This window comes from Anopheles bellator, chromosome 2 (genome assembly GCF_943735745.2).
Source record: "Anopheles bellator chromosome 2, idAnoBellAS_SP24_06.2, whole genome shotgun sequence".
Lineage (NCBI taxonomy): Eukaryota > Metazoa > Arthropoda > Insecta > Diptera > Culicidae > Anopheles > Anopheles bellator.
The window spans coordinates 7094642-7109593 of NC_071286.1; the positions used below are offsets into that span (position 1 = coordinate 7094642).

Consider the following 14952-nt stretch of genomic DNA (forward strand, 5'->3'; position numbering starts at 1 on the left):
CTCCGTGCCGTCGTTGGCGCATCACCGTTCCGGGGAAGAACGCAGGCCGATGGCGGTGTCAGAGTAGCGGTGCGTGCAGCGAGAGTGACGGTGCAGTGCCCGATCTGACGCGATCCGTACAACGAGGCTGTCGGGTATCCGCGCCGGCCAGCATTGCTGCAATAGTTCGAATAGCGACGGCGTGTTTATGTAACGCGCAGAAGACCCATATTAGCCTGCGAGCGGATACGAGAGGAGCCACCAGTGGGCCGGTGCGGGTGAAAGAACGATGGAGTGACGGCTTGCGACGATAGGAAGATGAGGACGGGGAGCCAACAGTTCGGGTTAAATCGAAACCGACGACCCAGTGACCCCGTCCTACCACCACCCGTTCGTGCGTGCCGACTGTCTGGCCGTGGTGACGGCTCAGGATTGAAGACCGGTCACGGCGACGGAGACGTTTTGTCGACAATTGATCACCCCGCGAGTGGCCTCTAGCCTCTCGAAGCGAAAGAGAGCAACACTTTCTAGAACCTTGGGGCGCCTTCACCGCCAGCAGACCATCAGTTTTTAGGACGGCCAATCGTTCATCAAAACGGTAACGTGCCACGGACACGAATGAAGTAACGTGGCCATAAAAGCAAAACCTGCGCGCTCGGGGCGCTAGCAGTGGCCCATTAAGCAGGGCCAGGGCTGCGTGTGCCGAACATGGACACAGATGACATTTATGAGAACCTTCCGTGCCGTGAGGAAGCGCTAAGGAACGGAAACGGTGGCGCTGCCGGTAGCGTCCCGGTTGGCACGAGAATGCCTGACGAACACTCGACGGCCAGCATCGCCATGGCCACGGAGAACGGAGCTGCAGGAGGCGGTGATGGTGGCGGGGGAAACAAACTGCAAAACAATCTGGCACTCAACAGTAAGGACATGCTGTACGCGACACCGTTGAAAAAATCCGATCGTCCTCTGAAGGTGCTCAACAACGGAACGACGGCACCGATGGCGATGACCACGAATGGGAACGGCACTACAGGGCCGCCGGTCGTTGGCCGTCTTGTGGATCGGACCGAGACAAACGAGCACGACGCGAAGATCATCAACGCCGAGCTGGAGGACCGGCGGATACGGGACTTTCTGAAGGACACGACGCAGATGCACAAAAAGATTGAACTGCACAAAACCTCGTACCAGAGTTCCAACTTTTCCTACCTCGCGCGCAAGGAACACTTTGCCGACCTGGTGCAGCGCAACGTCAACAATAACGGTGGCACCGTGGCGGAGGACCTGGGCGCTACTGGGGCGGCCGGGGGGCTCGTGGGCACCGGCTACAAATCGCTGGCCGGCCAGAAGGAGGAGGATAACAATCTGGATTTCGACGTGCATGAATCGCTGAATGAACTGGAGGCCCGGTGCAACGAGAAGCTCGAGATGCTAACGAATCTTAACCGGGGTCGTTCGACCGAGCAACGGTCGCAGGAAGACAACGAGCAGCAACTGCAGCAGCAGCAGCAACAACAGCAACAGCTGTCCGATGACGGTGGAGACGGTGTGCCGAAACCATCGGCACCGCCGCTGTCGGCGTTGCAGACGGAACGAAAGAAGCGTGGTGCAAGCGGGAACCGGGAAGGAAATGGTAGTGGCCTCGGGGGAGATGGATCGTTGGATCAGCCGGTCATCAGTGCGCACCTGAACCGGGAGTGGGTACTGAAGAAGATCGCAATGTGTTTGGAGCAAAGAATTGCGAAAAAGCCCGTACCACCGGTTCCGGGCGGCGGTGCAACAGATGGCGCCAGCGTCGCGACACCTTCAACGGGTGCGGCCGGTGGATTTTTTGGCAGAGCAGCGCCGGATGCACCAACCGTTGCCGCCGCAACCCAGGCACCTCCACCACCGCCACCGTCAGCGGGCGGTCTTCGGGGCGTGGATGGTAGCCCACCGTCGCTGGGATATCTGGTGCTTGGTTCGAACGGCTCGGGGAAAACTTCGATCTGCAACGACATCATTGAGGGTACGTCCGGCACAAAAGGGATGCTGAATCGTCGCCTGTTGGCGTGCTATTTCGTCAACTCCCAGAGCCCGGAATGCCACAGTCTCAGCATGTTTATCCGCAGTATCATTCTGCAGATTTTAAGCCACTCCAGTTTTGTGCACAGCAGCGACCCGGGAGCCGGAGCCCAGCACGAAGTGACAAATCTGTCCGCTGGTGACGGCTCGGCACTGGGAGACGAACCGGTGGCCGAAGTGGTCGAACCGGTCAACACCAGTAACGACTGCCTACCGGAGGCGGATCAGCAGAGAAACGAACCGCCACAGCCGCCTGCCACCGATGAACTGTCTGAAACGGTTGACCGCGAGCTGGAAGCTGCCATTCGGACGGAGCTAAAAATCAACGAACGGGTGGCCGAGTTTTGCGCCTCCGGGCGGAAGAAAGTGTCCCGCCAGCAGTCGGAACCGGTCGAAAGTTTTGGGCGCGATCGGGAGCATGCGAACTATCCGTACAAAACGCACCCGCCGCCAGCAGGAAAGACACTCGGTGGCGGTACGATCGAGGAGGAAATGGCAGCCGATGAGCAGAAGGACGAGGATGGTGACGATGGCAAGGCGGTCGAGAAAACGATGAGTCCGGGACGGGGTGGTAAAGTGTCGAAGATACCGATAGCGATAGGTAGCACGATCCGCAGCCCTAAGAAGGTTTCACCGACAGGGAAAGGGCCGGAACCGAAAGAGTTTCCCGACAAGGAAAGCAGCGAAGGCGGTGGCGCGGAAGAGGACACGATCCTTGAGGGCGGTGGGGAGGCCATCGCTGAAGGTGACATCGCGGATTTTAAACAAGGTCTCGACGATGATGAGGTGGCGGATGTGAATGAGCAGCACAACGGCAGGGAGGAACACGTGGACCGGACGGCGGGTGAGCAGTTGGACTCTTTGCTCCCGACGAAGGCGATGGAAACGAGCATCCCGCCACCGCTACCAAAGTCGAAAAACTGTCGCCAAATCATAGCGGACGGGTACTACGAGATGCTGCTCAGCAATCCGGACATCTTCGAATCACTGACGGTGGACAGCATCGAGAAGAATCCGGACGATTGCTTCAAGAAGGCGATCCTGTTCCCACTGTTGGAGCTGTGTCCGCCGCGCAACGCGCTGCTGCTGCTGATCGATTCAATCGATGAGAATTATCTGCAAGACGGTAATCTGATCTCAACGCTCAAGGGCAAACAGGCGTCAAAGAGCCGCAACATTGCGGAGCTGCTCGCCAACCACATCCACCTGATGCCGAAATGGCTGTTTATGGTGTGCACGGCAAAAAAGCAGAACAAAAACATTACCAAACTGTTCACCGGATTCAAGAAGCTTACCCTGGACGACCTGCGCAAATCGCACGTGGTCAAGGACGTCCAGCAGTACATCATCAACCGGCTAAACACGGACTTCCGGGGCATCAATCTGACCAAAGACATCATCGAAAGTCTGAACCAGCTGTACATCAAATCGAACGGCTGCTTGCTGTATCTGTACAAGGTGTTGAACGGCATACGGGAGAACTTTTTCACGTTCCGCGAAATTAAGCTGATACCGTGCACGCTGAACGGCCTCTATCTGTACATCTGCCAGAAGTCGTTCAACAAGAAGCAGTACAACAAGATCCGGCCGATCCTGAACGTGCTGCTCGTGTGTAACAGCTACGTCGACAAGCTGTTCATCTACAACTGTCTCCGCACGCACAACTACACGCTCGAGATGGAGGACTTTGAGCGGCGGCTCGAGCTGATGCGCAACATCGTCGAGTACAGCCCGACCAACGCCAGCGCGGTGCGCATCTTCCACAACTCGTTCTGCGACTGGCTGATCGATGTGAAGTTCAGCACGAAGAAGTTCCTGTGCGACCTGAACGAGGGCCACGTGATGGTGTCGATGTACTACACCGTCGTGGCGGACCAGATCTGCCCGAACAAGCTGCGCCTCTACCTGTACCATCTGATCAAGACGGGCGAGTATCTGACGAGCCGAAGCGTCGATCTCGATCTGTTGCTGATACTGCTCGAGACGAAGTCGAACCTGAGCGACTGCTTCTACACCAACCTGCTGAACTGCTGCGCGATGTGTGAAGACGAGTGCCGGCACGACGTGAACCTGTCGGTGCGCACCAAGCACATGCTCGACCGGTTCCTGAACGGACAGCTGAACGACGAGTTTATGATGTTTTTGAACGATTTCTTCAAACCAAATCTACCGACCGACTGCAAGGTGCTGAAGCTGCTGATCGAAACCGGCATCAACAACGCGGACACGCAGCTGTCTTGCGAATCATCGGCCATCCATTCGCCGGTGCTGTCGGACCGGAGCCAAAACATTGATTCCGAGCTGGCGGAGCTGCTGATATCGAGCGAGAAGAGCTGCCAGCAGGAGCTACAGAAGTCGATCAACCTGGAGGACGGCAATGGTGGCGGGGGAATGGGCAGCGTCCCGGCGATGGGCTTTGCGGGCGGCAGAGCTGGTGATGGTGGGGCTTCCGGTGGACTATCGAGACAGCGCTACAGTGGTGGTCCATCGATCGCTGGTGGCGATGGAGGTAGCAGTGCTCTCGGGGATTCCAAGTCGGACATTCAGAATGATCGCATCGGCAGTGGCTTCCAGTGCGACATGTTTGAGGGTGAGATGCACAAGGGGAAGGCATTGATACACATTCTGGCCAACGAGGGAAATCACACGCTACTGGAGCGCGCCCTAAATGTAAGTAGCTCGCGCTCAAGTGCGACACGGACAGTGAAAATTGATGTTTCTTTTCCGGTTTTAGGCCTGCAAGGATCCGATCGATCTGGAGATTGAAGATCTGAACGGACAGACGGCGCTGAACATTGCGGCACGGAATGGGCATCAGGAGATCGTGAAGCTACTGCTGACGTACAAACAGCCCCTCAAGGACGGGACGGGCCGATATCGGATGATTGACGTGAACCATGCCGATCGTGACGGGTGGACACCGTTGAGATCGGCATCGTGGGGTGGCCACACGGAGGTGGTGAAGTTGCTGATCGAAACCGGTGTCTGCGCGATCGACCGGGCTGACAAGGAGGGTCGGACGGCGTTGAGAGCGGCCGCCTGGAGCGGCAACGAGGACATCGTAAAGATCCTTATCGAGGCCGGGGCGAACGTGAACTCGATCGATAAGCAAGGTCGTACGTCGCTGATTGCCGCGTCGTACATGGGCCATTACGATATCGTGGAGATTCTGCTGGAGAACGGAGCGGAAGTGAACCATACGGATCTGGATGGTAGGAATGCACTGTGCGTGGCAGCGCTCTGTGGCAGTTCCGGATACAGTCGGGTGATCTCGACACTGCTCGAGTACGGCGCGAACACGGATCAGACGGATAATGAGGGAATGTCGCCGCTGTTGGTCAGCTCGTTCGAGGGTAACGCCGAAATCTGTGAGCTGCTACTGGAGAACGGCGCCGATCCGGATATGGCGGACAATATGGGCCGGACGCCGCTTTGGGCCGCTTGCACCTCTGGTCACGCGAACGTTGTCAAGCTGCTGCTCTTCTGGGGCTGTGGAATCGATTGCATGGACTCGGAGGGCCGCACGGTGCTTAGTGTGGCGGCTGCGCAAGGCAATCTCGAAACGGTGCGCCAGCTGCTCGATCGGGGCTTAGACGAAACACACCGGGATAACGCGGGGTGGACACCATTGCATTATGCGGCCTTCGAGGGGTACGGTGACATTTGCGTGCAGCTGCTAGAGTCCGGGGCGAAGATCGATGAGTGTGATAACGAGGGCAAGGCGGCCTTACATCTGGCCGCTCAGGAAGGGCACAATGCGGTGATCGAAGCGATCCTCAACATCCACCGACTGTGCATTGATCAGAGGGCACACGATGGTAAAACCGCATTCCGGTTGGCCTGCCTCGAGGAGCACTTTGAGTGCATACAGACCCTGCTGAAATACGGGTGTGACATTAACTCGAAGGATGCCGATTCGCGCACCACGCTCTACATTCTGGCACTGGACAACAAGCTGAAGGCCGTGAAGTTCCTGCTCGAGTACTCGAACGCCGATGCCAACATTCCAGACAGTGAGGGTCGCACCGCGCTCCATGTATCCGCCTGGCAGGGTCACGCGGAAATGGTCAAGTTGTTGATAACGTTAGGTAAGCAACTAAATATGTGATGGTTATTGGAGATACGTGCATACATTGTTAACATAACGGAGAAGCAGTCGCTGGTGCTTCAGTCGTCCGTCGTAAGTCTAATGTTTGAATTCTACCATCTTAGGCAACGCCAACGTGAACGCGATGGATTTGGAATCGAGAACGCCACTCCACTCGTGCGCCTGGCAGGGTAACCACGAGGTGATGCAGCTGCTACTGTACTACGGTGCTGTGCCAGATCATGCATGCAAGCAGGGTGCAACGGCCCTAGGCATTTCCGCCCAGGAGGGCCACGAAAAGTGTGTCAGCTATCTGCTCAAGTACGGTGCGAACCCCTACAAATCGGATCATTGTGGTCGAACACCGATCAAGCTGGCGGCCAAGTCGAACCGCAACAATGTTCTACGAATTTTGGAAAATTTTACCAAAAGTTAGTCTCTCATCCAGAGGCCACCGAATGATGATGTTGGTGGATTGTAAGTTTTTCAATTTCTTAATTGGCTTTCTTTCCTACATCTCGCTCTAGATGATCTGGACTGTGGTAAGATGGTGCACTTGAATCTGAAATCTCCCGATGAGCTGCCACCGTGCAACTCGATACACAATCCGTCACCGTCGTCCGGCTGCTACCCGAGCAACCCCGGTCTATTGATGCCGACGGCGGCGGGAGCAACCGGTGGTGCCATGCAGAATCCGAGCCCCTCCCCGAATGCCTCCAACACGACCGGTTCGTCGGCACAGAACAACAATTTCTATGAAAACACAATGCACTCGGATACGAGTAGCCTTCAGAAGCGCAAAAGCGTTATTTCTAGTCAATCGACCGGCAGCAGCAATGAGGTTAGAGTTCAGAGTGTGTTTGGGTGTGTATCGTTTTTGCTAATTTCATAACTCTAAATCCATTTCGCTGCAGCAAGTACCGATGTCGTTTACCCAGCAGCTGCAGAAGCATTCGCGCCATCATAACTCCAAATCGCATCACATCGTCCAACAGCAGCACCAACCGCACCATAATGCCCACCAGCAATCGGTAGCCGGTGGCAAGTTTGGAAGCAAGAAACATTCCCAGGTACTACCAAATGTTGATGAGTACCATGCTAATATAGGTAAGAAAGCAAGAAAATGGTGCTGAGGTCGCGCAAGTTCATTGATAAATTTGTTTTGTGTGATTGGCGCGGGAAACCCTTCAGCATCCAACATTCGCATGAACCCGAACGATGCCGATCTGTTCGATTTGGGCTGTATGTCGCCACTCTATGCCACGCCACCGCACTCTCCGAGTAGCGAAATTAGTTCGCCGGGCCAGAACCAACCACCTTCCTCGCTGGCACTTCTCGGCAAACAGTTCGAGGAGATGAACATCAGCCTCTCGAACAACAGTACGATCGTAAACCCGCACGACAACCACTTTGCACGCGACACTCACATGCGCATCATACTGGGCAACAATCAGAAGGAAGGTGTCCATCAGCAGGGTGGAGCGGCTGCCGGTGGAGGTGGTGGAGGGTAAGTGCCCTAGTACACCGAGTGGGTGAACGCAGTACGTAACGTCATATTTGGTTTGTTTCTGCAGGAAATCATCGAAACGAAGCGGAATCACGACGAATCCGGCGATGCGCTTGATACGGAATCGGATCGATTCGGCTGCACAGCTGATACGCCGCACCAACAACATGCTGTCGAGCAGTGGCAACAATCAGGGTTCGTCGAGCATCGGCGTAAAGTCGGGTACGTTCCAGTGGCGCAAAGAAAGCCAAATGTAATCTTGCTAAACGAAACAACTGACGCTGACACACAGTTGTTGCACACAAACAGGGATAATAGTTTGATGAGCACTTTTTGTGGGTTTTTCGGATGTTTTCCGAGAAACGGAATGTGCAATAGGACGACGATGCCGAGTGAGAATAATTCGCAAAAGCAATGCAATACTGAAACGCCGGGAACGACATCTGTTGCTACTGAGCGCAAAAGTCTGTGGTTCCTCTCATGGGGGAACCTCTTGGTATCCATTTTATGACGTGGATATTACAGGATGTATTAAAGATGGCAGATTTTCTCAGACATTTACGTTGGAACAGAAAGACAACTGATATATCGTTGAGGGGAAGGTTAAATAAAGCAATGTAAATGGAACGGATCGATTTCAACAAATAGTCTACTATTAGACCGGAAACCGATGATTCACACAGAGGCGTGTGAATTTTGTTTGAGATTTCAGCCTTAGTCCCTTTTTTATTCCGTTTCGGTAGCAGAACAGATCACCAGCGAGAAGACTATTACAAACGGCACATTGACCCTTTGCAAGCGACCCGGTGCACTACTGTAGGATTAGTTTTGTTTGGCTTTTTTTACTCAGGCGCATTTCTTTACAGAAAGCTAACGTTAGTTATTAAAATGATCCAATGACTGTGTGGTAGAAAAGCGTGATTTACAACAATGAACTATTTTTGACAGCGATTTTTGCACGCCGTTAGTTACTGACTGTCGGTCTGCGAAGCTTAGAAGAGGCCATTATTTTTTATGCCATGACAATCTTAGTTGCCCTTGATGGTATCGCAAGTCCCGCACACGGGTTGTGTTTTCTACTTACACTTCAGAGTGCTTATGTTTTGTACGGGTCGGCCACCAACACAGACCGATGATGGAGAGAGGATTACATGAGGATTACAAGAGGATTACAAGAGGATTACAAGAGGATTACAAGAGGATTACATGAATGGCCTTGCGCAACGGATCCCCCTTAAGGCGTGATAAACATTCACACCGTTCCATCAAAACCGATGAATGGAAATAGCTGTAGAAAGAGAAAACAAAATGGAAACAAACGCTAACAAGCTAACACACTTTAATCTTACATCAGAAACCAGGGTTGTTGAAAACAAAAATAGTACCAAACCATAATGGTGTGGCAATTGATAGAGTGCTGGCCACGAACTAAGAAGTTATTACAAATATTATATTACAGTACGGATAAAAGATCGCACCTATAGCAGCACACCACCGAGTGAGGCTGACGACGCGCACGTACTCGTGCTAGAGATTACGTGAAACCGTCGGATACGGAAAGCCACGGCGAAGTATTATAAACAAGACAATTCATTCATGCACTGTGACTTGAAGCAGCAAGAAATCAGAACTCAACTTGCGTGAGGCAAATCTCAAAGTATTTAAGAACATCCTCCCAACCTAGGAGACGGTAATGATTGAGGAGTAGAATTTATGTTCCCTCTTCCGGTCCCACAGTCTTACATTCACGGCAAATGAGTTTACTAACGAATGGATACAGTATAAAATAGAACAAAGGACGTACTAGAATCGATCTGTGGCCGATGGGGAACGGCACAGGATAGCACAGGCACCCGAGCGTGGCAAAAGTACATAATTTATTGATTCTAGTCGAGATATATTTTTTACAGCAAAAGTGCAAAGTGCAAGTGCACGTGCAAAGAGGGTTTAGACGCTTTTCAGACTACTTTATTTGAATGCCCATTGCGAAGATTAAAATAGGAGGATTAAGAACGATCGACTAAAGAGTGATGGTACTTTCGCACTGCGATTGCCAGTTTTTTTTACCATTAGCCAGTGCCAGGACCTTCGTTTTAAGCTAAAGAAAGGGACAGAGAGAACTGAGCAAGCGTTCCGCGCACTGCCATTGAGTTCAACTTCAAAATGTGTGATTTTGTTTAATCTGTAGGTTATTGGTCTTTCTCCGGATTGTAATACGGATCACGCAGAGGAGGAAACCTCTCTGCCTGTTTGCGTTAGTTTATAATTATTTATTGTTTCTCTTTCTCCTGTCCTCAGGGTGCCCGTTTTAGGTGCCTTGCGCAGTTCGGTTCGTTTGTTTTTCTGCTTATTCAGTTTGGGCATCTCGCAGGGCTCAACTCCCTGAGCAGTTCTCGAGGAGAGAAACGGGCGGACAGATGACGCCGGATGAGGATAGTAATATACCACGAATAATTCCTTTTATTTCAATGTAATTGATAGTGAACCTATTAACAAGTGAAGCAAACGTAGTGTAAAACGAAAGAATAAAAAGCGACAAAGAACGACGGTAGCGTTGAAAACCTTGCGTTGATTTTGAATTCCCTCCCGCGATTGCGCCACTCTGGCCTCAATTGGGTGAGTAGACATACATTAATTCAAAAGTATCCCAAGTTTTGTTAGTTCAAAAGACAACACCATTTTTATTTTGTAATTTACATCGTTCGTCTGAATAATAGCAAAAGATGCGAAATATCCTTCAAGGATTGATTTCTATAGACTATAGCGCATTATGACCTGTAGAAATAGCGCATCTCATACTCTCGTACAGTTAGTAAATAAAATATTATTTTTAAAAAACAAAGTTTTGGAAATAAAAACCACACCAAGCGCGGCCGACCGGGAAAAATAGTCCAACGGTTTGTGCTGGTGACCCATTTCGTAGAAAGGAAGATTAATCGTAATGTCGCGTATCCGGTGCGTGGTTATCATTCGATAATCACTTCGAAGCGCTCCACATCTTCGCACATGCTGTTGAACTCTTGAACAAAGGTTTTGAACTCCTCTGTCTGAAGAATATGTAAAAAAAAAACAACCAAAGTAAGTCAAATAAGGCTATTTGGTTACTTTTGACCAACTAACTCAAACATTACCTCTTCCACCGGTTTCTTCTTTCGGGGCTTACGTTGCTGCTTCCGTTGCCCTTTTTTCTTTCTGCCTTTTGTTTCCGCCTCTGAGTCCGAGCTTACACCGCACCATTGTTCCGCCTCTGAGTCGTCGTCATCGTCGTCCAGTCCCAGGTTGGCGAGGTAAATATTCTTTGCACGTCTCCGGCGCGGAATGCGCGTGTACGTTCGTTGAAGTGTCTGCAAAATGGCGATCGTTACATTGAAAGTACTTCCAAAACACAAAACCAAAAAAACAAGCTTTCTTACTGAACGATCAAACCCGTCGTCAGGTGCCTCGAAAAGAACGACTGAAGGGGTCTCATTGTTCCGGTTATTTTCTGCCTCCGCTTGTGCTTCATTCGCTTCGATTGCCGATACGTTAGGTGGTTCGTGATCATCGCTGGCTGCGGCAGGTACTGCTGCGTCACGAGAACTGCTCGGTTTCGGCTCCCCCGCTTCGGGAGGACGCGGTGTTGAAGTTTGCAAGGTAGACGATGCTGCCGGACACTTTCCGGGACTTCGGAATGCCTTACGATTTAATGGTCGTTCGAGTGGACGCTGCCGGAAGAATGGCGATCCGGGCGAACCGGGCTGTTGCGCCATGTCGTTCAAGCGGTTTTTCAACGTTTCACTCAATTTGTCCATTGGAATCGGAAGCGAAACCTGCGCTTCCGAACGGTCATCGATAGAAGTCTCTTCGACAGCTATCCGGGGTGTTGATGCCGCGAACCCAATTAAAGTTTGGGGCCGCTTTGCAGGACTGGCAAAAACACGCAACGTACCCACGGAGGGGAACCGCGTTGGTCCGTGCGGTTTTACGACTGCTGCACGCCTCCGTTGGGTGATCCGTTGCTCGGGTAGAAGCTGCTTGATGTTATTCAAGCGTTTCTTCAGAGTTTTGATCGAAACATTGAGCGCTCTGGACTCTGGCGTCGCAATCGAACGTTGGTCGAAGGAATCATCTGAGAAACCGAACAAGTTTGAGATACTATCCTTTGCCGGTGAATGCACGATGCCTGCCAATGTGGGCAGCGTCGCCAGCGGTATGGCATCGATTGGTTCAGGGGGATCACTCGCATCATGATGATCATCCATAACTGAAGCGTCGTTCTCATCGTTTTCCATCACGTGCTTTTCCGACGGTCGAGTTCCTTCCGAAAAGGGCGGCGTTTCGAATTGCAACTCCCGGCGAAGGGGAGTTTTAGGGGTGTTATGTGTTTTCGCCAGTGGGGACAAGAGGGGACTGTTGGTCTGCGGTAACGGTAAGAAATTTAACTGCTTCAGTGGATTTCTCACAGTTATGTGACCACGTTCGGGAAGCTCAATGACATCGGCTGGAGCTTTCGATGTTTTCGAGACCGCGTCGGCCGTTCCGACCGGCAACGCCTGACCAGGTGGAGACATATTTTCACCATTCGAATGATTCGTCGCATCGCGCAGCTCTTCAAGCATTGAGTGGAACTTGTCGGTGCTTTGGTTGAATGTTTCTACAGTTTTCTGCTGCTCGTGTGACAACGGAGATGGGCAGCTAATGATCCGATTAACGATGTTTTTCGAGCGGTTAAACGATTGCATCGACCGGGTGTACCATTTTCGCAGTTTTTGCCGTGCTTCCGAGATGTTTCTTCCGTCCGTGTTGTTCTCGTATCTGCGCATCACACCGATCAGCCTCTCGCTCATTGCGCTGATCGCCTTCAATTCGCTGTGCACTCGCTCCACCTCGGCGATGTATAATGATAGTGGTTCGCCGCGATCCTCCAGGTCCTGGGCAGGGCTAGCAAGGGAAGCCTTTTCCCCCGTACTCTGTTGTCGGTTAGTCTTTCGCCGCTCGGTCACGTGGCGGACTGGTGAAGTAGTTGTGCCGTTTTCATACGACCGTAACAAATCACGATTGCGTGAAACGTGTACGCTTCGTAGAGGCACAATGTCTTGGTCCTGCATTCGCCACGGCGACCCATCGTTCGCCTGTGAAATATTCGATGTCGTCTCCAGGCAGTTAATGTCACCAGTGATTGGAGTGGAAGTTGCGAGTTGAGCCGTAGATGAATGCCTAAGCCGCTCTACTGCTGGATTTAACGCACGCTTGGGAGACGAAGGCTGTAGAAAGACGGTCGAAACTGGATCTGCTTGCCGAACAGGAGACGAAGGTATAACAACTTCCTGAGGGGACTCAGTAAGGTGCAGGTTAACGACGTATCCAACAGGTTCGGGATGCGCTTTAACTGGCCCACCACCGATCTTTTTCACCAATTGCGCTATCTGCCGTGCATTGGTTCCCAATGGATTGGGTTGTTTTTTCTTTTGCAGACGAGTCACATCGGGCTTTTTACGAGAAGGCTTCGCCGATTTTTCCTTCTTTTTTTTCGTTTGCTTCATTCGGGAGGTTCCACTTTTGGTACCATTTGTCGTATCATCCGCTTGGCCAATTTGACTGGAGTTGAGGAAATCGTACACATCATGCTCGTTTTCGTCCTCCTCCACTAGCGGCAAGGTGGGAACTTTTCCAAACTTTACGCGTCGCGCAGCAGTCTTGCGGGAGGAATCGAAGGGCTTCGTCACCTTGGCCAGCGCTGGTTGGTTGTCACGATGTGAGGTTTCGTCGTCGGTCGTGACGGAATTTACAGTGCTCCGCTTGGGTTCTAGGTCGGTTTCAGACGATACACTCGATTTGGAAGCGATTGTTGAGCGATTTTTTGTAAGGGTATCCGTCTCAACAGCGGAATAGCTTGTTTCACTTTCTCTCACCGAGTTTGTGGGATGCTGCAGTGTTTGTAGTTCCTTTTCCGTTAGAGAGGCTGCAACTCGTTTCACAGAAATGGTTATTATATTAAAAGGATTCTTTCCCTTCATCCGAGTGAGTTTGTCTGTTGCAACGATGGAATTTTGTTTTGTTTCACTTGGTAATTTTGTTGCTTCCGTTAGTTCCACATCCGACGCATCGCCGATTGAAGACTTCTTCGGAGGCGATACCACTGAGTCAACCGTCGTCGTCTTAGTGGTTGTGTGTTTGCGCTTCGACCTTCCATTCAGTGGAGAGCTAAGCGATCCTTCCATATCTAGACTGGCAGTTGCTTCGAATGTTCGTGAACGCCGTGTGTGTGGGAGAGGCGCTTCCTTCACATTTTCTCGCATCACATCGGACAACAGGACTACGCATTCCTTTATGGCGATGGATTGCGCAGCTTTGGCCAACAAATCGTCATTGTTCTCGATCCGCTTCTTGGGCTTTGTCCGTGTGGTTATGTTTCGTTGCGCAATGACCATGCTGCGGTTGGGGCATATGGATTTTTTTCTTTGCTTAATGTATCGCGTCTGCATGTGGTGCGGACCAACGAACTCTAATGAAGGACTTAGTAGATGCAAATCTGTGGAAATAGGACAGTGGGTGTAAGTTGTGTTACTTTAAATAAAACCTCGTGTGAACCGTTTTCTACCTTTCGTACCACTTGCGTTCGTTAGTGCTGGGGTCGGAGAGCGTGCGTTCGGAGTCTGAGCTGAATTTTCATTTCCGATGCTCGACTTTTGCGCATTGCTTTTTCCGGTTTTATTACGCCGTCGATCTCGCCCAGTTACCGTAGCACTTTCAATGGAAGGTTTGGCACTTTTTCTTGAGACACGAACCGAACGCCGGACGTTCGGGACCGCTGCCGGAGGGCTTTCACTATCAACACTGATACTGGCTGTTGGCGGCATTTTTGTTTTCCAAAGAAGACGTCACAACAAAACATAAGCCAGTCCGATGGAATTGGGGTTGGCGTCGGTTGGTCACACGTTGCTTGTAATCGAGGAAATTCCACACAATTGATGTCACTTGCAATGTGCCGCACTGGGTTCGTTATACGGGATTGTAAAATTATAAAAATAACGCTCTTAGCAGTTGTAAAATGTAGAAAAATATTGGCGTCACAAATTGCGCATCGTTCCGTTCTTCGTTCTTTTCTATTAACGCCGCTCGAAACAACTGACAGTAGTTGATGTTGAAAACACTGACAACTTACAAGCAAATTCGTTGCATGATGCCACGATTCAAGCAAGTACAGCAGCGCCACCTATGAGATTCTAACCGTACTTATGGGGCTAGTTATTTTAAAAAAATTACCGTTAATCGGTTTCACTTCGCTGATTATCGGCGTATATTTTATCGCATTTTTGCCAGGCAACAACATGTA

At 51.3% G+C, this 14952-nt stretch overlaps 2 protein-coding genes across 3 annotated transcripts; one reads left to right on the forward strand and one right to left on the reverse strand.

Moving 5' to 3' along the window:
• The first annotated feature begins 687 nt into the window (after nt 1–687).
• Nucleotides 688–8069, forward strand: LOC131209837 (ankyrin repeat domain-containing protein 50). The gene is made up of 8 exons (XM_058202982.1): nt 688–774; nt 832–4713; nt 4778–6131; nt 6256–6561; nt 6658–6971; nt 7045–7237; nt 7322–7637; nt 7705–8069. The coding sequence occupies exons 1-8, from the start codon at nt 688–690 to the stop codon at nt 7892–7894; spliced, it is 6642 nt and encodes a 2213-aa protein (XP_058058965.1). The 3' UTR covers nt 7895–8069.
• Nucleotides 8070–10305: 2236 nt separating this feature from the next.
• On the reverse strand, nt 10306–14572 carry LOC131209436 (uncharacterized). 2 transcript variants are annotated; one of them, XM_058202508.1, is made up of 4 exons: nt 14227–14572; nt 11051–14148; nt 10769–10981; nt 10306–10684 (listed from the first exon to the last, which is right to left on the reverse strand). In XM_058202508.1, exons 1-4 carry the CDS (start codon nt 14474–14476, stop codon nt 10604–10606), a joined length of 3642 nt encoding a protein of 1213 aa, XP_058058491.1. In that variant the 5' UTR covers nt 14477–14572; the 3' UTR covers nt 10306–10603. The 2 variants fall into 2 exon arrangements, with proteins under 2 accessions (XP_058058491.1, XP_058058490.1); XM_058202507.1 differs by having other exon boundaries at nt 14218–14572.
• Between the last annotated feature and the right edge of the window lie 380 nt (nt 14573–14952).